The 25549-nt window shown below is 43.1% G+C and overlaps 1 protein-coding gene across 1 annotated transcript in view; it reads right to left on the bottom strand.

Annotated features, from left to right (window-relative positions):
• Window positions 1-25253, bottom strand: part of NSUN7 (NOP2/Sun RNA methyltransferase family member 7) — a 28616-nt gene extending 3363 nt beyond the window's left edge. The window contains exons 1-9 of the mRNA XM_075261590.1: window positions 24971-25253; window positions 16400-16458; window positions 15642-15772; window positions 13790-13942; window positions 13272-13455; window positions 6832-7042; window positions 6484-6627; window positions 1581-1682; window positions 684-801 (exon numbers count right to left, since the gene is read on the bottom strand). Coding sequence (XP_075117691.1) covers window positions 684-801; window positions 1581-1682; window positions 6484-6627; window positions 6832-7042; window positions 13272-13455; window positions 13790-13942; window positions 15642-15772; window positions 16400-16458; window positions 24971-25253 — 1385 coding nt within the window. The remainder of the gene's footprint in view (window positions 1-683; window positions 802-1580; window positions 1683-6483; window positions 6628-6831; window positions 7043-13271; window positions 13456-13789; window positions 13943-15641; window positions 15773-16399; window positions 16459-24970) is intronic.
• Window positions 25254-25549: the final 296 nt, after the last annotated feature.

Genomic DNA, 25549 nt, shown 5'->3' with positions numbered 1-25549 from the left:
CAAGTATACAGACAAAGGGCCCCTTCACACGGCGTAAGTGCGCCGCTCATTTAGACACGTATATACAGGTCCGAGCGCGGCGCTTCAAAACAGAGCCCATTGATTTCAATGGGAAGCGCGCGTATATCGGCATATACGCGCGCTTCCCATTGAAATCAATGGGCTCTGTTTTGAAGCGCCGCGCTCGGACCTGTATATACGTGTCTAAATGAACGGTGTGCTTACGCCGTGCGAAGGGGCCCAAATAAGTGTGTTGCTAAAATCGCTGCTCCCAAGAGACATTTTTTCTAGGGCCTATTCACACAGAGTAAAATGGCGTGTAATTTGGAGTGTAATTTTTACACGTGTAAAAAATTTACACGTGTATTTTGGAGTGTTTTTTTTTTTTTTACACGTGGCGTTTCAGTAGCGTTTACGGAGCGTTTTTTGGAGCGTAAACACTCCAAAAAACGCTCCGTAAACGCTACTGAAACGCCAAGTGTAAAAAAACACTCCAAAATACATGTGTAAATTTTTTACACGTGTAAAAATTACACTCCAAATTACACGCCATTTTACTCCGTGTGAATAGGCCCTAGAGATGGAATTAATGGAACTAAAATCAAGTACAGTAAAGGAATTTCCTTACAGTTCAGGAAAAGTCTGGTACAGGTGAGTGCACAATGCACATACACAAGGCCTACCTGTATGACTGCCCTTTAACTCCTTCCATCTTGACCTGCACGGCTTGCCTTATCACGCTTTCATTTTCCTCAGGATAAATGGAGCACGTGCAGTATACAATCGCCTGCGCTTTACTGACTGACATCAGAAGAAAGCAGAGGAGAATGTCACTGGATTGTCATGTGGGTCACATACTGTCCTTTAGAGAACACCGGCTTCAAACAATCAGCAATCCAAGAGAAAATAACATATATTAAAGGGAACCTGTCACATGGAAAATGTACTGCAATCTGTAGACGGTATGTATAGAGCAGGAGGAGCTATACATACAGCATGCTACAAAGTAAGAAGGCTTTTAAAACTAGAAAAAAAAGTGTTAAAAGTTACAGTATTTTTGTCAATTAACAAAATGAAGTCAATGAACAAAGGAGAAATCTAAGCCCCATCAATATTTGGTGTGACCCCCTTTGCCTTCCACCAATTCTTCTAGGTACACTAGTAGTTCCTAAAGGAGGTTTTTCCTGCCATCTTGGAGAACTAAGCCCAGATCTTCTGTAGATGTAGGCTTGCTCCAATCCTTCTGTCCCTTCATGTAATCCCAGACAGACTGGATGACGCTGAGGTCAGGGCCATATCATCACTTCCAGGACTCCTCCTCCAAAGGGCAAAGGTCACACCAAATATTGCTGAGATTTAGATTTCTCTTTTATTCATTCAATTCATTTTGTAAATTGACAAAAATAAAGTATTAACACTTTCATTTCTGAAAGCCTTCTTACTTTACAGTATTTTCTCCAGTTTTCTGTGAAAATATTCATTTAAATCCCTGCTAGTTCTGAGCTTAGGAGTCCAGTGGGCGGTCCCATCAGTAACTTATACAGGTGAGACTGTCAGAGTGCATTGGACTACACACTTACATTTCATGGCGTGGTTGAGCTCCGATAGCTGTTGTTTGGCCAATGCGTTGAGTCTGTCAGGTGAGACGTGTCCTTGAGAGAGATCCTGGAGCAGAGCGGTGTCTGGATGAGAAAGGTTAGACATGGCCATTATGGTCAGACGCTTGTAAACTCTTTCTATCATTACACTTATGGAACATATAAAACACAAATATAGGTAGGGTGATAAAGTCACGTAATTGTCTTCAGGTCACCTATTTCGTTTGGCGCTTATCAGGCCAAGGACAACATGGGACTGAGAAATTAATAGTAGTTTGCAGAATCTGAAATATCCTCGGGGTAGCTGTCACTTCCTACCCCCTTCTCTATGTGGCTAGCAATATTCAGAAAGAAGTGACAATGTGCACAAACAGACAAATATAAGAAGCAAAACCTATTTCTAAAATGTCATAGGAATATTTATGGTGTTAATAGGTGAGACAGTAAAAGCTTCAGATAAGATGAGGTTTCCCTTCGGCTTCTTTTATTTGCATCACGGGTAAGCTTCACAGCGCTCACTGCCCGCATCCATAACCTCTGAATGAGAGCGCTATACAAACAATACAACCATAACAAGAGTGACACCTGCAGGGTGAAAGATAGTACTACATGTAATAGAGAGTAACATTCCATCAGCCCAAATAGTTTTTTTCTTTGGACATATAATAGTCACGACATATTCTTTAAATTTGTATTGTTTCCATAGAAAAATCGTTTTATAATTTATTCTATCTATCTATCTATCTATCTATCTATCTATCTATCTATCTATCTATCTATCTATCTATCGTCCTGTTATAGGACTGGATCTATCCCATATATATCCACTAATGTGTCTTTCTTTACCTTGGTCAGATACATACAGATATAGGTGTCAAAAGACGACCAGGATTTCAAAACGACATGATTTTGCAGTATTGTGTCACAGGTTGTCTATCCTATATGTGTCTACTAGCATATGCCCACTACTTTGTCTGCGGGTTGGTGTTGGCGCTGAGCCGCTTATATTTAGCCAATTGTTGATGTGGATGATCCACCTGCTCCCACGTCTCGGCTCTGCTACATCGTAGCATATGTGCAGCATACTCAGTTGTATGTACATCTCTGGATATGGAGAGTGTACTCAGCTGAGCTACAGCGCAGCCTAAGCTCTGCTACATCTGGCCATTTGGATTATAGGGGTGTTCTTATGTCATTGTGTGAGCAGCTTCTGTGTTACAAAGGGCTGAATGGATGTTGTAGAAATGTGCCAAAGTTCGATCAGCCTGCTCCCGCGTCTTGGCTCTGCTACATCGCTGCATATGCGTAGGATACCCAGCCGTATGTACATGTTTACATATGGAGAGCCTATAGTGATGTGCTACAGCGCTGCATAAGCTCTGCTACATCGGGCAATTGTGATTACAGTGGTTTTGTTATGTTACTGCCTGAGCAGCTTCTGTGTTTCAAAGGGCTGAATGGATATTGCTGAAATGTGCCAAAGTTCTCCCCCCTCCCCCATCAGAGGCAGAACAACACATTCCCCGTCGTACTCACTGAAACTCTACACCCGATATACTCCTCTTGCCCACACACAGCCTGCATGTTCTGTAGTCTCCTGATCTTCCATGAGACTCCATTTTCTGCAGCTTTCACACTGTCCAGCTTCATCCTATATAACTCCACCCACAAAATAGCATGTAGCTCCGCCCACTTCCTAGCACGATCCTATCCTAGAATGGCTCAAGGACCTGTGATGATGTCATCACAGGTCCTTTAGTGTTGTGTGAACCTAAATTCCTTCACTACGGTCGTGTAGTGACATCATTTACCGGGATAAAAAGTAGTCTATGTTTTAATCGGGGTTCCTAACTATGTATGTGGCAAATTTCATGCAAATCCGTTCAGCCGTTTTTGCGTGATTGAGGAACAAACATCCAAATCCACAAACATCATTTATAATATTAGTATTAGTAGGAAGGATTAGTAGGATGTATGGCCATCCAATTGTGGTGTTGTAATTTGCCCTGTCAAGGGTTTTCCCAGCACGTTGTGATATTGTATTTGGCCGCACGACATGTCACATAAACAGGGCTGTGCTGCGAACAATATGCAAACTGTATAGAGGTAAGCAATTCTATTAATGTCTGCTCACACCCTAAGCAAGGAATAGGCAAATAAATCATCCATGGTAGAAAAGGAAAATATGCTCTAGGGCAGTGATGGCGAACCTTTTAGAGACCGAGTGCCCAAACTGCAACCCAAAACCCAAAAATTTTCGCGGAGTGCCAACACAACAATATAGACTTAATACTATGCGGATCCACAATTGCGGACAGTTACTGACCAAAAATTACAGTCATGTGGGGCTTTACAGAGCTTTCAATAATACAAACAACGTTGTACTGAAATGTAAAGGTCTCGGCATTTGGTACTTTGAACAATTAATTTTCACTATTTACATCGCACAGGATCTGTTTTATAGTTACCGTGTAATATTCTTACATCCTGTACTAATATCACGTCTGCTATAAAACAGATGCTGTGTGATATAAATAGTGAGGGGACCCCAGACAGTATTATATGCTCTGCAGTGGGCCCACCACACAATATTATATTCTCCACAGTAGCCCCCCAGTGTTATATGCTCCGCAGTAGGTGTCCCCCCCCCCACAGGATTATATGCTCCACAGTGGCATCCACACACAGTATTGTGTGCTTATAAATAGCCCCCCCCCCCAGTATTATATGCTCTTTAGTACACCCCCCAGTATTATAAGCCACCCCAGTATTATAAGCCCCCCAGTATTATACACTCCCCCCAGTATTATAAGCCCCCTCAGTATTATACACTCCCCCCAGTATTATACACTCCCCCCAGTATTATACACCCCACCCAGTATTATAAGCCCCCTCAGTATTATACACTCCCCCCAGTATTATACACTCCCCCCAGTATTATACACTCCCCCCAGTATTATAAGCCCCCCAGTATTATACACTCCACCCAGTATTATAAGCCCCCCCAGTATTATACACTCCCCCCAGTATTATACACTCCCCCCAGTATTATACACTCCCCCCAGTATTATACACCCCACCCAGTATTATAAGCCCCCCCAGTATTATACACTCCCCCCCAGTATCATACACCCCACCAAGTATTATAAGCGCTCCCCCCAAATCATATACACAGTGAGCCACTCTCATACTCACCCCTGAAGAGCCGCCGGCATCCACCTTCTTGTCACTGGCGGCGCTGATGACGTCATCGCGCCCGCGTCGGGGCAGAGGTCAAACTCTGCAGCCAGTGTAGGCCGCGGTCGCGCGATCCGCGGCCTACCCTGACAGCTTTCAGCTGTATGTGCATTTGCACATACAACTGAAGGCAGTGATCGCTCATCAACGGGGAATCCTGTACCGGATTCCCTGTTGGTGAGCGATCCGGGCGACCGCACGCGTGCCAGCATGGAGGGCTCTGCGTGCCCTCTCTGGCACGCGTGCCATAGGTTCGCCATCACTGCTCTAGGGCCACCTTTTGGAAGGTAGCTCTCTATAGATGAATACCAGGTTTTCCTGAAACCTAATGGCATAACCTGGGAATAAAACCAAACCAATATCTCTTCCAACAGGAAAAGAGACACATCTGCCTGTTATCAGTGTTAAGCAGGGTACTGCCTCAGCGAGTCAGAAGGGGTAATATGTTTCCTTAAAGAGACTATCTTTGCAGGCCACCCTGCAGTGTGTATAGACTAACACACCATGCATCATCTACAAGGAATTATGGAAAAGGATTAAAGAAAAAAGTTCTCCTTCGTGCAAAAAGTAGAACTCACTCTAGTGCCACCTTTAGGTATGTAGCCCTATATATATCAATACCTGGTCTTTAGAGAAACCTAGTGACATTGTCTGGGATTAGAGTAGCCAAAAGGAAAAGAGACTCCGCAGACTGTTTTAACCAGTGTGAAGCAGGGCAGGTTGAGATGTCCCTGATGTGGTTCAGAAGGGGTCATTAAGGAGACATTGCCACCATGAGGTGTACAGGAACTTATTAGACAATGCATGCCCTGCTAAGAATTTTGTGTAAGGAAAATGGATTCGGTTGGAGGTATTCTGGCTTGTCTTTATTCCCAGATTATGCTACTTAGCTTTCAGAAAAAACAGGCATTGATATATAGGGAGCTACCTTCCAAAAGGTGGCGTTACAGCAACTTCTCCATTTCCACCAAGGAGGCTTTATTTGTATATTCATTTCCCAGAATTCTTAGCAGGGAATGCATGGTCTAGTCAGTCCCTGTACACACCGTCGTCTTAATGAGAAATACTGTACCACCCCCTCTGCTCTCACCTTATACAGTTTGCTTTAAGAAATGTAAAGATCTTTACTAACCAACATGAAATTGTCCTATGTAAAAAGACAGTAACAAATTTGTGTTAAGGCAACAGTAGACACACCTGTACCTACCTGCCTGGCCATCTTATACAGTATCTACCTACACTTTATATTTACTACCTACTAACACATTGCTGAATGGAAGGAAAGCCGCCTAGAAAGCCCTGTAGTATAGATCCTGAGTAACGCCTGCCTCTATACAACAAACCCAACCCGAACGATGAAGAGATCAGCGGTTAGCACGGTAGTCTTGCTGCGCTGAAGTTTGGGGTTTGCATCTGACCACGGACAACATCTGCATAGAGTATATGTTCTGCCTCGGCTTACGTGGGTTTCCTCCGGGTATTTCATTTTTTAACAACACTCCAAACACATCCTGAATTGAGATTGTGAGCCCTACTCTGGGCAATGAGCAATGTCAATGTCTGCAAAGCGCTACTGAATATGTTGGTGCTACATAAGTCAGAGAAATAGAACAGATGAAATAAAACTATATTCAATGAGAAGACTTACCTCCATGTTCATGTAAAATAAACTCCACTGGGTCACTGATGCCTGACCCTGAACACTGAGGCAGGAGAAGAATAAGCTTTGCTTTCTGCAACCGAATATCAGAGGGGTCGATGTCGGTGAAATTCTCCTTCAGTATCTTAATATCTGAAATGTAAAGCATTATATAATGTAATAAGCTTATTTTCCGGTGTTAGGGCGCTGTTCATACTTGCATTTTCTTGCTTCTTTTAGGGGTTCTGGTATCTTTCATGGCACTAGGCAGTATACAGCCACTATAGGCACAATCCACACTTACTGCAGCTGACTTATAACTACTATAGGTGAGGAAACATAACCTGAAACACTTACTTCTGCAGTCCATGCTGCGGAACAAATCCAACATCTCCTCTTCTCTAGATTCAGACTTCACTCCGCACACATATATCTTACTAGAAAACTGACTGGTCAGCACAGAAATGTGAGCAATGGTGTAGTCTGGAGAAGGGTTGGCCACTATGATGTCGTCATCCATGTTGAGCAAGGCATTGACTGAATGTGCTGCCAGGCTGTGTGACTTATCCTGTGAATGTGAGAGCACAGATCAGGGGGGATATACATCATCATACACAAAGGAACATGGCTATCATCATACACAAAGGAACATGGCTATCATCATACACAAAGGAACATGGCTATCATCATCATAGACAAAGGAACATGGCTATCATCATCATACACATAGGAACATGGCCATCATCATCATACACATAGGAACATGGCAATCATCATCATACACATAGGAACATGGCCATCATCATCATACACATAGGAACATGACTATAATCATACATTACATATATACACAACACTATCCACAGAAAAGGAGATATGTGTGTGATCATGGAACCCCAAGGATGACAAGAATGGTAGTCTTCTATATGCCAGTCTTAGTCAAACTCAAGATGAACCTGAGCTATTAATATTATGCACTTGCATCTGCCCGGTGTTGGCGCTGAGCCGCTTATATTTAGCCAATTGCTGTTGTGGATGATCCACCTGCTCCCGCGTCTCAGCTCTGCTACATTGCAGCATATGTGCAGCATACTCAGTTGTATGTACATCTCTGCATATGGAGAGCGTACTCAGCTGTGCTACAGCGCGGCTTTAGCTCCTCTACATCTGGCCATTTGGATTATAGAGGTGATCTTATGTCAGTGTGTGAGCAGATTCTGTGTTACAAAGGGCTGAATGGATGTTGCTGAAATGTGCCAAAGTTCTCCCCCCTCCCCCATCAGACGCAGAACAACACATTCCCCGTCGTACCCACTGAAACTCTACACCCGATATACTCCTCTTGTCCAGACACAGCCTGCATGTTCTGTAGTCTCCTGATCTTCCATGAGACTCCATTTTCTTCAGCTTTCACTGTCCAGCTTCATCCTATATAGCTCCGCCCACAAAATTGTGTAGCTCCACCCACTGCCTAGCATGATCCTATCCTAGAATGGCTCAAGGACCTGTGATGATGTCATCACAGGTCCTTTAGTGTTGTGTGAACCTAAATTCCTTCACTGCGGTCGTGTAGTGACATCATTTACCGGGATAAAAAGTAGCCTATGTTTTAATCAGGGTTCCTATCTATGTATGTGGCAAATTTCATGCAAATCCGTTCAGCCGTTTTTGCGTGATTGAGGAACAAACATCCAAACACACAAACTTTCACAATTAGTAGGAAGGATTAGTAGGATAGGATAGGATTGAAATATATGATAGTCAGGAACTGGTGTAGATTTCAGGTATAGCTCATGCCATTTTTCTGGCATGAGCTATATTAATTTTGTTGGTCCAAGGTGTCCCTATCCTGGCCTGCTCTGCCCACTTTGTTAAAAAGTAGCTAGTATGGAGTGGAATGAACAATGTAGCATATTTTTGCACAAAACAGGGCTGTAAATAAAAAATGCACCACTTTTACACGCTTCTTAGGCCCCGTTCACATCTGTGTTCGAGTTTTCGTTTGGGAAGTCCGCTTGGGGACCCCCTGAATGGAGTCCTATCCACAAAGAAAAGCAGTTACCTAAGGAAACTCGCAGACCCCATACACTGTAATGGGGTCCATGTGGTTTCTGCATGAAAAATATGGAAAGAAAAGTGCTTCTTGCAGGACTTTTCTCTCTGCATATTTCATGCGGAGTGGGGAATGGAATGGCCTAAACACAAATGTGAACCAGGCCTTTCACTGGCTTACATAGGTTAGTAAATTCCCCCTATTAGTTTCTCTGCCCCAGTATTCCTTCTAATAATACCTGTCATGTTTATATAGGACAACAAACTACCAGGGAGGTACTTAAATGGGTTGTCCCATCTCAAGGATCCTATCTATACTGCTAGTTTATGTGGATTTAAGACTTTTCCTAAATACATTGCTTCAGAAAAACTGCTTTGTTTGGCCGCTATATGAGATTCTTCACTTAATTGTTTACACTGCGTTTCCATAACCACGGACCTGGGGATGATCTTATCTCTCCGCCCAGGACAAGTGACATAGCTCCCTCCTCTCAGCAGGGGAGGGGGAGCTGAGTGTTTGGAGCAGCTTGTATTTCTGAGCTGTTTATCTCCCTCTTCCAGATATCAGTCGGCTAATTGAATTTTGCTGATAAGGGCTGAGACAGGGAGTCCACTAAACACAGCCCTAAAAGTGAGTATATTGCAAACTGACTTGTGGTCCTGTAGCATGTAAGTTTGGGATTCTCATCACCTAACAAATCCAGCTCTGCAACATCAGCTTCATATTGTGCATCTTCCAGTGATACTGTGCTAATTTATTTACAACCATTCCTCATTACTGACTGCAGACATGTAGTGCTATGAAGAGAGATAGCTAGTGAAACCCCGCCCACCAATTCACTGAGAAAACCAGGAAGTGAACAGAGCACACAGCCTGCAAGTTGGTGAACAGGAGAGTTGGGAATACCCCTTTAAGGACTGATGGTTTATTCTCTCAAATATCCCTAGATTATACCAGTCTGTGTCTGGGATGCTTTAGAAAATTCCTAATACTCTGAGATGGGTGTGTTGTCACCTCTGGTGCTCCTGACACGTGTGGCGTGAAGCTGAAGTGCACTGCCCTGGTTTTGTTATGGTGCCGGGAACATTCTTTGCCTGGTAAGTAGACTTTTTCTTTTTTTTAACCCGAACCTACCTAGTATATGGGTACTTGGGATACTAAACTATTGGACCTGCAGGTGGCTTACTGTTCCAAATACATGCGAGTCTCTCAGCCAAAGACTATGGATGTATAAATGGAAAATGTACCTATAGGGAAGGCCTAGCAGTAGAGCGATCCCTACCACTTATACCTGTAAGAGGCGTCTTCCTTGCAGACTAAACACTGCACGCCAGTTAGACGACCCAATTCTACAAGGCGACATGAAAATGCAACAAGTACATAACAAGACTTCACATACGCGGCAGGTATTAGACATTCTCCCAAAGCATAACCCTTTTAATGTGTCCTTAGACAATACGTTACATGGCTTAGCCGTCCCCGGTGATCTATGCCTTTGCACCAGTTTCCATAGCAATTTATTGTACTCCTACACTCTCTCTGCTCATGCCGCAGCCAAAGTAAGGCTGCCCGGAGAAAGGCGCTATATTTTATGTTGGCATTGTCCTTCTAGGGATTAAAAGATCAAGCTCCCAAACTGGGCAGATTCTGTTCGCGGTGATAAAGTGCCTGACATAAACATGTTGCCACGCAACCCTCTTGCTCATGCAATGATATTGTTCCAAGTCTGGAGAGAGGGTACAATGGAGATATAAATCACTCTCTGCTCCTCGACATCTCCCTTTATGTTTGGTTTCCTAAACCAGATAACAAAAATGCTTCCTAGACAAATATGACTTGTAAGATGGTATATAGAGACTTGGGGTGACGCAAGTATTCTTGTAGGCCGTTTGTTGGGTGTTAATGACGGTGTCGCTTCAATGGGGACGACGACAATGATCATTCCGTTATATCGTCATAAAATCTCCATGCAAAGTTTATTCATGTGGGTCAATGCATACTGCCGGCACGATAGAAAATCTGCTTGGACTTTACTGACCAGGAATAACATCTGCATGGAGGTTCTCATCCCTATATGGGTTTCCTCTAGGTACTCCCAAAACTTTTGGATAATAATTGCCGTCCTATAAGATAGGTCCATTATAACCAATGGACCCCATATAGAGGGGAAGTTCTTATTCCATGAAAGCCTGTCTTCTGGCATAGATAACTGATAATGTGGCCTTTCTTGCTCCACAGATTCGCCATAGCCCCACGTTCTGTGCCTGCAGAGCGGGACATGACCCATTTTCTATAGGCATGAGATTTCCATTGTTGAGGACGGGTATGGGGACTTGATTTTATCAAGAGGCCAGATCATTCTGGTGCAGATAGTTTCAGACAGAGCCTTTGTAAAAATGCCAGGTACACAAACAGACATGAGCTGCACATTACAACACATTAAAGGGGTTATCCAATATTTGTAATAAAAATATATAGCAGGATGCATCAATACCAAACACTTCCTAATGTATATCCTGTTTCAGTTCTGCACCATTTGTCTGATTTATTTTCAGGTTATTGACCTCAGCTGTGTCGTTTCGTTTACAAGCTCAATGCCGCTCCCTGTGAGAAGTTCAGCCGGCAAATGAAACGTCACAGTAGCACGTGACCTCGGATGTGAGAGTGATTTATTTGGAGGAATTCACATTACCGTTAGTAGTGTCCAGTGTTCGCATCGTTGAGGAATGTTAACAATGGACACTAATAGATCAGTCAGAAATCCATTAAAAATCCCACGGATTTCAATGGGATTTGATCTGTTGCCCGTTAGGGTTCGTAAGTGTCTGTTTTCACTAAATCCAACAAGTGTCTGTTATTTTAGTGGACATAATAACGCAGGATGCAGGACTTTTGTGTCTGTTCAAAATAACAGAATTATGACAAATGTTAAGTGCCTGTTATTTTTTAACATTGTTTTTTTTTTTTTACCGGATACTATCAGAATGGGCATCTAACGGTAGTGTGAACACCTCCTTACCTGGTGATTTCATAGCAGGGTAGAATGGAGAAGGGAGGGGTACATAAGGGGTGAGAGCAGGCAGATGCATCATGGGAAATGTAGTGTGTCCACAGATTCACTGCATGCAAATAACAGTGATACAAGGAGCAGCAAGTAAAATAAAGCCAAGAAAGGCTTCACAAGGGAACAGTGAGGATTTAACACTGCTGTTGATTAGAGATGAGCGAACACTGTTCGGATCAGCCGATCCGAACAGCACACACCCATAGAAATGAATGGAAGCACCTGTGACACCGGCCGCCGGCAAAGTCAGCGTCACAGGTGCTTCCATTCATTTCTATGGGTGCGTGCTGTTCGGATCGGCTGATCCAAACAGTGTTCGCTCATCTCTACTGTTGATGTACTTGCGGATAATTTTTGGAAGCCGGATAACCCCTTTATGGTTATATAATAGGGACCAGATAATGATTACTAGTAATTAATAGCGGGTTTGTATTGGATTGCAGATGAAAAGCTATAGTCTACATTAGTAGAAAACTAGGTCAAAAACTGACCATTAATGTAAAAGATATGGAAGCGAAAAAAAGCTGGCATATCCAGATCTGTCTTTTTCACATGTCTTTAGGGATTAATGTGTCTTCACAGTAACAGACAACTAGCGAACCCTCCCCGATCCTGCAGTCATTCTCATATCTGTAGTAAGTGTTTTACTTCTTGATAATTTACCGAACGTAAGAAACGGACACATGAAAGGGAGAATGACTACAAGATCAGACTGCACAGGGTTTGTTTGTAGTCTGTTACCATGTATACACAAAGGTACAAAACAATAGAATTTTGGAGTGGAATGGAATATTATTTTATTACTTTATAATGCTTACAAAAAACATTTGCCATTTGGATCACTCACCCAAAATGTTAGTAAATGATTTGCAAGAATATTACGGAGGCAGTAAAATGTACTAAGCTTATTACATAATGTTCTGTATCAAAGACAAGCTGGTCTGTGGGGGCTTCTACAAGTTCAGCGTTCAGGATGGGCAACCATGTAATACACAGATGTGCGGGGTCGGCTGCATGTCAACAGTTCTTGGCTCATAGCAGGGGGAGTACAAGTGGAGGACCCCCTACTGTGATGTACATATGCTCTAATAACACAGGCAGACAAGAGCTGGTTTTATATCTTCATCTTTAATACATTACCATATGCATTTGTAACTGAAGCAATGCCTCCCCCCTTCCCCTTTGTTGACAAGTGATTGCAAAATTTTGACAGCAATACCTTGGTTATCCATGTAAAACCATGTGCCTATTAGGGCCGTGGCAGGGGGTAGGGTTTGCATGCTTAAGATACTGCTATGAAACATATTTAGCCTCGATCCATAGGTTACAGGATAAATTGATAATCCACCGAGATCTGATCACTGAGAACGGGATGTTTAGCCTCCATTGTGAATGCAGTGGCACCTCCTGGTGGACACAGATATGTTCTACACTCTCAATCACTTCAATAGGAGGTCCAAAGATAGCCAATTGGCTATCTCTGGCGCTTCCATTCAAGTTAATGGAGTGGGGTATGTCTTTGCCCACCCTTTACCCTTGGTTGGATTCACAATGGAGATAAAACACCCCGTTCTCAGGGTAAGTGGCGGTCTCAGCGATCAGATTCCAACTGTGGCATAACCCCTTTAATGTACTACAACTTGTCATGCACACTGGACATAAAGTTGGCCACAAATCTACCTGTAATATCAGCTGGAAGTTAACAACCATCTCCATGTTGCCAAGTTCCTCTTTCAAATGGGATGGAAAAATGAGCAAATCCGGGCAATGTCGATCCACACAGTACGTGTAACCGTCCAGTTCGGAGGGCAAGTCAATCTGGGTGAACCCATCTCGCTTTAAGGTGTTAAAAACTTCTGTGATGCTGAAAATAAAAGGTATAACAAGAATAAAAAGCCCTAAAAGGGTCCACAAAGCTGTCAAAATACTCATAAAAAATAATATTGAATTGAGCTGAGATGTTTTGTGGTCAAGTCCTATCCTTGTGCTGAATACAGTTACCGGTCCCTTGTGACCTATAGAATAGAAGAAGGAAGACTCTTCCCTTGCACCATAAACACTACTTCATCAGAGGGCGCAACGTCCCAATTAGTTTCTTGCCCTTGGCTCCTGTATTGCCGCTGACTTCTCCTTGACTTATCTCCCAATAACCTAGTGCACTACTCCATACTTTTATGGTGTTTTTTACTGATACTTACCTGGTTTTGGCCGTGTTAATCCAAGCATATATCGGTAATGTAGAAGCTCTTTGTTCTTGTTTCCGTACAGTCTCAGGTAATATATACTCAATGGTTGGAGCGGCATACTTAATTCGACATTTTGCAAGGGCTGCAGCCAGCTTGGTTTTATAGCTAAGAGAAACAACATAAAGCCATTAAGCTCTGGAAAAATAAAGGCATGGAGGCGTTCGCTTCCACAAAGTCTCTGACAAAGGAGTCTTATACAATGCGGAAACAAAGCACAAGAGCGAGCACAAAACAGAAGAATGTGTTCACGGGTTTATTACACAAAACATAAAAGCACTTAAGACGTGCAAAATCCACCTAGACGTTACAGTCACATATCCGGCACGTAGGCCTACTCTACATAAATTCGGAGAAATACCCTTCCTGATTTATAGTATAGGGTTATTCCCAACTCTGGGACCTGTATCGTTCTCAAGAAAGGGGTCCCAATCGCATTTCTTAAACCAGGGGTCACCACTCACATACATACCATATATATGGGCTTAAGTCCATCAGTTGCAATGGCATTTTCTGGGATGTATTAGTTGATGACCTATTAGAATTGGCCATCAATTAAAGATCTGCAATGGACCAGCCCCCGGGCCCCAGATGATCAGCTGTTTGAAGAGGTTACAGCATTTGTGTGAGCTCTGCAGCCTTTGTAGTACTTACCAAGCACAGCATTTGTGCAAGGGGTATGTTTGGTATCGAATCTCAGCCTAGTCACTTGAATGGGACTGGGGTGACTGATGAATATGACATTGCTTGGTGTGTGAGCAGAGAGCATCCAATGCTTCAAACAAGCACCCCATGCATCTTCCATTGATAAGTATAAGGAGAACCACTTTAACGTTACAGTGAACACACTTTTCGTTGAGGTATTACACTAGAAAACCTTACTATAATGGCATTAGATTACCTAGCAGTACAGTATCACTATATACACCATATTTGCAATATATGGTAATAATACGGCTTCCGCCTGTCGGCAGCAACCTCAGGAGTTGGCCCATTCATTTGAGCCGACTCCGGAGGGGGGAAGCCGCGACCGCGACAGTCGTTGCAGTCGGGTTTTGACCTCAGAATGACGCGGCACCCTGCGGCACTCTCAGTGCCAAAATCTGCCCCCCTGTGTGAACGAGCCATTAACAGAGCTCTAATGTAGATTATTGACTACCTGAGGGTAGACAACAGCAGCTACAGCTTTTCTTATTTATTGGTGAGGGTCTGACACCCTTGCTGATCAGGTGACTGGAGGGGCTTCAGTGTTTACCATCTCTGTACATTAGATAGTGGCTGTGCCCACAATGCGTCTCTCTGCATGTTTCTTCTATTCAAGTGAATGGGACTAAACCATAAAAATACACGTACAGGGCTGTTAAGCAATGAAAGGGACACATTGCAGCCCCTTCAGTCATCTGACTGGAGACAGGGCTGGGGGCTCGACACTCACCAATCTAAAATTGAAAACCAATAGACTATCAATGTTACAGATTCAGATGAGACCAGATTAAAGGGTTCCTGTGGTCACAGCAAGACTCCCCACTCTCTTTTCCCCTATGGTCTTGGCAATGTTTCCATCCAGGGGTCACAGCCCAGCTTTCATCTTCTTTCCCTAGTGGTTAGAGTAGGCCTCCCATCTTTTCAATAGTGGTCAGCACCCCCCCTTTCCCCAGTAATCTCACCAAGCCCAAACCATTTATGGAGACTTACAGGTCTGAAATCCTAATAATGTAATATAATATACATCCCACATTATTTTACCTGCATGAATCTGTAAAACTGAAACGACGACACTTGGCCAGATTTGTGATGTAGGACTTACCTCTCAAGTAGATTTTCGACTTCTTGTACTTGCTCTATAATGTCATCTTTGTTGGATACATAGCGAGGCTGAAACTTTCGATCCTGGAAGTCATATAACATTACCACGACCAGGCTTGTCATGTCATCAGGCTAAAGGAAGAGGAAAGCATTCGTGTCTAGTTCACACTTACATATGTACAACACTTAGACTTTATACATGATATACAAATCTTCTTCCAAAAATATAACATTGATGGCCTATTCTTGAGGTAACCCATCAAAGTGCGATTGAGATGTAAGTCCTAATAGTTTTAGTCAGCAGACATAGCTGCAATGTCTAGCACACGGTAGTTTCTCTGCTACTGAATCCTAATGCAACCCAGTTACTTTACTGGAGCACATCTGCAGTACCAGTCACCGCCACAAGGACAATGCTATACTGGGTATTGCAGTATCGGTACAATGGCAGTCCAACAAACCCAGTAGCCCCTTTGGTGTTTCTCGGCCATCTCCAGCTGTCCACTTCGGGCGACCTCGCTTCTGCCTCCTGTGACCCAGCTCCATTGCCACCGCCCCCCTCTGCCCCAATACATTTGGACTATAAGATGCACCCTCATTTTCCTCATTTGAGGAGAAAAAAAAGTGCTTCTTACAGTCCGAAAAATACAATAATTTGAGTTATATAATATACAGCCATCCGTGCCTATTTCCAAGTATACACATGTGCATATATCAGTATATAATCTGCTCAGATCATCCCCAGTATATGGTACTCACTAGAGGTTGGGAATGGTAGAAGCCGCTGACCAGTAATATTGTCTCAAGAAGATCTTGGTCTGCAAATAAGAAATAAAATAGCCAGTCATTCTTTAGACATGTATTGGAACCATCTCTCAAGGAGCCTGTCGTGTTGACCATGGTGTATGAGCAGCAGGAAGCACGTATATCATTTAGTTTTAGGAGTCCAGTGGGTTGGTCCTATTTAGTTGCTGATAGCTATCACAGTGTGCACACACATACGGAGGAAGATGGCGCTGATTCTGGCACGATAACTCGCGGCAGAATCAGCGCTGAAAAAAAGACTCCCATTGACTTCAATAGGTTACGTTTTACATGTGGAACCCATTGAAATCAATGGGACAAAAAGCCTCCCATCCGTTTCAATGGGTTCCGCGCGGAAAACGTACCCAGTTGAAGTCAATGGGAGTCTTTTTTTTTTTTTTCAGCGCTGATTCTGCCGCGAGTTATCGTGCCAGAATCAGCGCCATCTTCCTCCGTGTAAATGACCCCATATATAGAAACCTGTCAATTATTGGAATTTGGTACAGCTGCTGTCCCAGTCACAACTATAGGGACACATACACATATTGGGGGAACGCGGGGGGTTGGGATCAGTTGCAGGTAACGTTCACTTGTAGAGGGCTGAGGTATGTAAAGAACTAATCCAAATATTTTACAGTTCAATTCACATGAACCAACTAAAATGGCCTCCTCCATGTGACACCATGATCTCAGGAATCAGGTGGGCTTCCCCATAATGCCATGACAGCATCTCTCAGAAAACGGGGAAGCCATTCATGAATGACTATAGGCCTGATGTTACTGATGATTCAGCGATGGGTTACTATAGCCTCATGGGCATTATAAAAAGAAGGTGTCCTTTTTGTGGGGAGAGATTAGACAGATAGGAGCATCTCAGTCAGAGTGAGAGATTATAGAATAAAATATAAAGTTATCACTCTCATCCACAAGGCTCTCCATAATGCCGCACCTTCCTACATTTCCTCCCTCATCTCTGTCTACCGCCCAACCCGTGTTCTCCGCTCACTCAATGACCTAACACTTACATCCTCTATTATCAGAACCTCCCACGCTCGTATACAAGACTTCTCCCGAGCTGCACCACTTCTCTGGAATGCTCTACCCCGGACAATCAGATTAACTCCCAATTTCTACAGTTTCAAGCACAAACTAAAGACACATATTTTCAGACAGGCCGATCACAATTTCTAATGTAAACCCTTCCGTACTATAATTAGAATCCCCAAAATTTAACCCTCCTCTGTCCCCGCTCCCACATTACCCCACATGATATGATGTCATCTCAGGCTAACTTTATAGGTCCAAGCTCCATCCACATGTTAAAGGACACGACTGGTGACGGCTCATACAGCTTTATGTTGGTGTAATGACAGTCACCTCTATTACAAAAGTGCCTGACCTCTGTATAAGCAATGCCGCCCCTGCTACCTCTTGTGTCACCCCCTCTGCCTCATAGATTGTAAGCTCTTGCGAGCAGGGCCCTCAGTCCCATTGTGTGAAATGACTTTCTTTGTAATGTATCTTTCTGTCTGTTTTTGAACCCTACAAATTGTACAGCACTGCGGAATATGTTGGCGCTATATAAATACAATGTATTATTATTATTTGATTGAAAGAGATAGGGAGCATTCATCGGTGTCAGACAGCTAGTGTCCGCTGCTAATGTCCGTGAAAAATCTTGCGCGGACATTAGTATCAGACACTAGCTGTGTCTGTGACATTTTGCATTGATTTAAATCTACACTGGGTGCATTCTTCTACTGTCCGTTCCCAAAGATGTCTGACTTTTCAAGCGGACAGTACAAACCTACATGTCGGGTTTTGCTGTCCGCTTGAAAAGTTGGACATCTTTGTGAACGGACACTTAAGGACACCCACGGACAGTTATAGAACGCACCCGATGTCCATTTAAATCAATGCAGAATGTCACAGACACAGCTAGTATCCGATGCTAATGTCCGCACAAGATTTTTCACGGACATTAGCAGCGGACACTAGCTGTCGGACACCGACGGTAGTGTGAACGCTCCCATAGGAGACTGGAGTTACTCTGTTTGTGTCTGTCACACTATTAGACCTTATGCCCACATGGCCATGAACAGACCCATGATACTTGTATACAGCTCAGTCACAGCAATGATGATAGCGACACCGTGACCAGGTGTTGTACAGGAATTTGCACGATTGGTTCGTAACAAACTGAATAAAAACATTTTTCGGTTGGTTCATCTATTTTGGCCGACCATCATTTATTCATTTCACGCGGACAATTGTTTGCAACGGCCAACAGTAGACTTTCCCCTGCCAAAAAATGTAATTTAAGTTAGAAAATGTCATTAATGGGGGAGGCTGAAAGTACAAGTGACTGGCAAATGATCATTAATAAAAACAAACCTTTATAGACCCTTCTAAATACACAAAAATTCAGAGGTCTATACAAGTCTATTCCACCAGGTAAGATTTAGGGTGCAAGAGGAAAGAAATGATCCCAAGATTTTCTGCTTACTAATAATGAGTGGAATACAGATATCCGGATCACATTGTGTGCTCGTCGGACTTGTCGCCATTCTATAGGTCATGTACTGGTATGTAATAGTTTGTTTAGAAACAATCAAGAAATATCGGAGGGCGACTCACATGTCCAGGCATTCAGTATTATCAGTATTTACAAGTCTTATCACTAGAAAAATAACCCTGATCAAATACAGGAAGGAGCTGGTAGCCAGCAACAAATACTGTTACTACCTGCAGGTCTCCTCACAACAGTCCCTCCTGGAGGTTACGTCTCCACTTATGTGGAAGGATTACCACCACAGCTAGACGACATTCGCATTGTAATCTCAAGAGCAGATCAGTTTGCATGACCAGAGTCAGGTGTCGCAGCGTTTACGTGAATCAAACTGTATCAGATTTATCGCACGCTTTAATAGAAGTGAATGGGCAATGTCAGCTGGTGTATAACTCTACTATAGTACCATGTCATGGAGACAACTCCTTTATGTTTAGTACGATTTAGGTGAAATGGCAAATACAAACATAGTCCAGACAAGACAAACATAGGACATTTGTGTGTCCAACTCAGAATATATAATGAATATCAGGGACTTTGGGGAGTGTGGAACAGAGTCCAAGAGCCAATGAGGTTGCATCTACTGGGGTATTAATATTAGTGACGTATTGTTAGGATAAGGGGGACACTGACTCCCAGCACCCTTACAAGAAGATTTGGGAATGAACTGCTACACTCCAGTATAGGATGGCATCATACACTGGGTAGTGACCAGAAATAGTATAACAGCCCTGCTCCATATAGGTAACACTAGGGCTAAATGGTGAGCTTGGCCATGTCTCCCATTGCACAAAGATCGTCAGGTTGCCCTGTGATTCCGTCATTGTAGATGCATTGTGACCACCGGGGTGCAGAAACCGTGACTTCTCGTTTCTAAAAAGATTGAACTCTGCTCGATCTTTGTTGCAACTATAAGTCGCAGTTGCAACACCCTACGGTGAAAGGGTCACAGGGCGCCCTAGTGATCTTCGGTTATGTGACATGGATTTTGGTCAGAGTCGCCATAGCTTTAATCACATAGGTATTTGGTGGTCAGTAGATGGCCTTCCGCTGATCGATACTGGTCACCCATCCTAAGGACTGGTCCTAAAAATAGGATTTTAAGTTGGCAATAAGTCTGTTTGGCTTCTTTAATAGGAAAAAACTATGTCCAGCAACTTGAAGGTTAATATGTAATGTTCATCTTTAAGTGATTAATATGAGGGCTCGTTCACATCTGCGCCCGGTCTCCGTTCTGCAGGTTTCCATTTCCTGCCTGAAACTGGGCAGGAGACGGAAACTTGCCGGAATTTTTCAAGCCCATTCATTTGAATGGGTTTGAAAAGTGTCCGACCGTGAGCGCCGGTGAGCGTTTTATGCTCTTGGCGGCGAAACCGTTTTTTTTAAATTTTTTTAACCGGACACAGAGTCGGACTTGCAGGACTTTGTGTCCAGTTTAAAAAAACTGGTTTCACCGCAGAGAGCATAAAACGCTCAGCGGCGCTCACGGCCGGACCCGGTCTGCCAGCAGAAAACGGAAACCTGAGTGCGGAGACCGAATGCTGGTGTGAACCCAACGTTACTGGGTCAGTTGTAGAGCAGATGTCAGCTTATGTGTATACATACCCCAAGCAGTCTTAACCATACCCCTATGATTAATTCAATTTTAACCCTTAGAGTGCTGGATTGCCTTTTTCCTATGGTGCGTTTCTATGTGTGGACAGGGAGATGTTGGTGTAATGATAATGGAGAGTACTTCACCTGGCTGAACTGGTTCTTGAGTGTCCTTGTCTTTCCAGCTTCTCTAACCCCTGGTAATCAGACAAGGCGGACATATTCCTTGTGCTAATCCTTGTAAGGGTGTTTAGTATTATAAGGCGACCATTTAAATAACTGATAGACCATGTAACGCAGAGGTAGGGAACGTACGGCTCTCCAGCTGTTACAAAACTACAACTCCCAGCATGCATACTTGCTCTGCTGTTCTTGGAACTCCCATGGAAGTGAATGGAGCATGATGGGAATTGTAGTTTCACAGCAGCTGGAGAGCCGAAGGTTCCCTACCCCTGATGTAATGCCTATACGGGCTTAGGGTGCTGGAGACAACCCTTGTGAGTGGCCCTTTGCTCTCACTAATAGAATTTGGTGCTAAATGGTGGTAGCAGCCTAAATAACAGGGCAGCATGGTGGTTAGCACTGTTGCCTTGTTGCACTGAGTCCTGGGCTCAAATCAAATTGTGATGGAATGTGCGCCCCATGTTTGCATGGGTTTCCCCACACTATGAGGAACAAGAAAAGATCAGGAAGCCATAGATAGAAGATAGTTACCGTGGTCTTATGTCGCTATAGAAGTTGTCAAAATGGAGCCGTGAAAAAAGGGAATTTTTCTTTCCCATTCTGCATAAGTCACAACATTAAAGATAATGATAATGTGACATGTCAGCCAGATGGATTCAGGGAAGAATGCCTTGTCCTGACGAGAGAGTGTAACTTTATACACAAGGACGATCCTGACTTTCTCTTATTGGATTATGCTCAGGATCACTAAGTACCTAGGACAAGAGATTAACAGCAAATGACAAAGAAACTGTCACATGATAGACACGTGTAACCTAAGGATGGCGAACATGAAGACATAGAAGACAACTTCAAGTGAGAATGCTATTAATGCCACAACAAAGGTTAGAAGAACGCGGGCCTAAAGGGCCTGACATCAGAGATGTAGTAAAATAATCTAAGTAAACAGCAGGGAGAGAAATGAAAGCCTATATAAAGCCGTACAAAAAACATTGCACAACATCACCTGTTTACTTTCCCAATGTGAACAGACACTTTTATTTGTACATGGGACACTTTATTGATCCGGTTTATTGGTGTCAGAGAAATACAAATGATTCACTAGATGAATATGAACTTTTTGGTAATATCTGATATAAGTACAAGCATCTGACAGACAATACAATGTATTAGCAATCATATTAACAAAGCTGCCTGGCCTCAAAGCTTAAAGGGGTTGTCTAGCTAGAGATCAGGTCTCACCCCAGCACACGACCAGTCAAAATGTACCATCTTATACCAATTAAAATGCACCTTTGCCACCTTCACCAATTCAAGCCCTTTTCATCCTCCCCTGATTTTAGGACAGCTGGAATTTTTTCTCTACCCCCCTCCCTCCCCCCACTGTTCCTGAGCAATTGGTGCAGTTAGTTTTGGTGCCTGATAGGCTAACTAGATTCTTTAAAGTCTAGTGGGTGGTGTCAGGCAGGAGCAGGCGAAGCGGCATTACTCCAATCAGAGACAGACCATGACAGTGCACAGAATCCCTCTCGCCTTTTCCTGCCTGACACCACCCACTTGACATTAGAAAGTTATACTACACAATAATACAATTAAAAATAATATTTTATTTGGAAGCCGGAGTAGGTAAGTTTTTTACCACTTCACAACTGTGACTCCGAGACCGTGCCGTTCAGCTTGCAAATTGATATGGTATATAGACGGCACAGTTACGACTAGGTTAACCCTTTATGGACATCTCTATTCACAGTATACATCAAAAGGGACACTTCGTGACTACACATCACAAAACTATCCCTTATGTACAGTCCCTGACAAAAGTTCTGTCGCTTATCCATGTTGTAGAATCAAAAGCTTATAAACTGATTTTAAATTCATCTATTGGTTTAAGAAATGTCTGATATGAAAGCTGAAACCCTCCCAAATGTGTTTTTTATTAAGAAAATAAATTGGCTTCACTGGCGAAATATTGATCATTTAATGAACACAGAAAGGTCAGATTTTGGCAGGACAAAAGTTGTCGCCTTGTTTTGTGATGCCCCTAATCCTAGTGTACAGCCTCGCCGGTGCTCACTAATCAATTGGTTAATTAGTGGGGGTGTATAAGAAGAACTCCAGCACCCCAGACCTTTACTTGTACTGCAACTTCACCTCTGACAACATGCCAAAAATCAACCCTGCGACCAAAGCCTTGATCATCAAGAAGCTGAAGACCAGATCCACTGCAGAGGTGGCCGCATCTTTAATCTGTCTCAGCGTCAAGTACGAAGAATTAAAAAAAGATTTGACTAGACTGGAGATGTTTTTAACCAGCCCAGGTCCATCAGACCCCGAAAGACAACGGCTCAGGAGGAACGTTTGTTGGTTACAAAATCAAAACCAGCCCCTCTTCCACTGCAGCAGAGCTCCAACAGGCCTGGCCACCTCAAGTCCTTGTGTCAGCTAGAACAGTTTGTAGGATTCTGTCTCGAAATGTCCTCCATGGTGGAATCAGAGCCCAGAAGCCATCTCTAAACAAAAGGCAAAGGCCTGCTAAACGGATGGACAATGGAAAAGTGGCAGAAGGTGGATTTCTCAGATGAATCTTCAGTTGAATTACATCACAGCCACCACAAATACTGAAGGAGACCTACTGGAGCCCGTATGGATCCAAGATACACCCAGAAAACAGTAAGTTTGGTGGTGGAAAGATCATGGTCTGGGGTTACATTCAGTATGGGGTGTGCAAAACATTTGCAAGGTGGAAGGCAATATCAATAGCCAAAAATATCAAGAAGTATTAGCTTCCTCTTACATTCCCAATCATAAAAGGGGTCACATTTTGCTGCAGGATGGTGCTCCATCTCATACATCCATCTCTACATTAAAGTTCCTCAAGGCAAAGAAGATGAAGGTGCTCCAATACTGGCCAGCCCGGTCACTAGATATGAACATCATTGAGCAGGTTTGGGGTAGGATGAAAGAGGAAGCTTGGCAGACAACTCTGGGAGGCATGTTAGACAGCATTCTGTGCTATTCCTGATGACTTCATCAATAAATTGTATGAATCATTGTCGAAACACATGGATGCCGTCCTACAAGCTCATGGAAGTCACACAAAATATTACATATGGCTCTAATAGCACCACAACCTCATTCACCAATGTTAGGAAACATATCTTTGTATTTGCACTGAATTATTGGTTTGATTTTCACATTACTTTATGTGGGCGACAAAACTTTTGTCTTGCCAAAATCTGACCTTTCTGTGTTCATTACATGATCTGATGATTTATTTTCTTAACAAAAAAAAAACATTTGGGAGGGTTTCAGCTTTCATAGGAGTCATTTCTAAAACCAATGGATGAATCTAAAGTCAGGTTATAAGCTTTTGATTCCACAACATGGAGAAGCGACAGAACTTTTGTCAGGGACTGTACTGGGATCTCCAGGTTTCCACCTCTAGTCTTAATGAATGAGTCTGAGTTTGGTTTAGTCAAGTGCCCTGTATTTTGGTTCTGGTTAGCAATGTATAAAGGATGGGGTCATGCACTGTTGCAACCATTCAGTGACTTGATGGTTGAATAGAGCTGGCTATAACAAGCTGTACAATACAATAGAACAACATGCTTAAAGCTAATACTACTGGGACAAATGGCCGTCGCTACGGTTCTACAAAAGATTATATAACATAGCAGAGCGGACGTAGTGCTGCATTAATGCTGTTATTTTTTTTCCATTGAGAACTGACTTTTAGATCAATACTGTTCGGTTTGCTGTACACCCCTCAGCATTTCAGGAACCATTATCAGCAAACATATGGGTCCAAATCACATCTACTCTAGTTCTACTTATGCCACCCACTTACCAATACCAATAGCATTCACTTAAAGGACTAGCGGGGAATACTACACTGGCAATGGCGGAGCATTACAGGGGTTTATAAAGACTTTAGAAAAGCAATTGCATTGATATAAGTATCAGAGTATATACGGCTCTGCATATATTCATGGTGGTCTTAAGATTGCTGAAGGACAGTACAATGATTTCTTTGAAACATGAAATTGTCATATACAGTATATAGTTGATAAAATTATGATGTTCTGTGATAAAATTTCAGCATTTTTTTTTTAAAGCCCTACAGCATGGAATTAACAAGAAATATACAAAATATTAGTCAGTATATTACATGTAACACTCACATTTCAGTGCACTGAAAGCCAATTCATATGACCAGCGCTGAGATTTTTCGTCCTTGAACTCGGGTGTGAAGTGTTCGATATCAGAACCATAGCTGACCAGGGTCCTATCAGGGGGTTTCCTCCGATAAATACCTTGGAAGATCTTGGCGGCATTGATGAATACCTGATCAGAATAGCTCGCTGCTTCAGTCGTGAAGGATACATTGCGGAAACCAGAATCTTTAGTGCTGGTCTCTGACATCTTCTCTGAAACTAAATGATTCGGCATATCCAGGTTTGGCATATTTATGATGGGCACGTGCCTAAAAAATATAATAAAATAGTTAACACAGCCTTACTTTACATCAGTGATATCCACGCTGTGGCTCCCGAACTGTACTGGAAATTAGAGATGAGCGAACACTGTTCGGATCAGCCGTTCCGAACAGCACGCTCCCATAGAAATGAATGGAAGCAGCTGGCACGTACACTTTGCCGGTGGCCGGTCGCCGTGCCAGGTGCTTCCACTCATTTCTATGGGAGCGTGCTGTTCGGAACGGCTGATCCAAACAGTGTTTGCTCATCTCTACTGGAAATACA

This window comes from Leptodactylus fuscus, chromosome 1 (assembly GCF_031893055.1).
Source record: "Leptodactylus fuscus isolate aLepFus1 chromosome 1, aLepFus1.hap2, whole genome shotgun sequence".
NCBI classification, from domain to species: Eukaryota; Metazoa; Chordata; class Amphibia; order Anura; family Leptodactylidae; genus Leptodactylus; species Leptodactylus fuscus.
The sequence above is the reverse complement of the archived record's forward strand: the minus strand, read 5'-3'. Positions and strand labels throughout refer to the sequence as shown.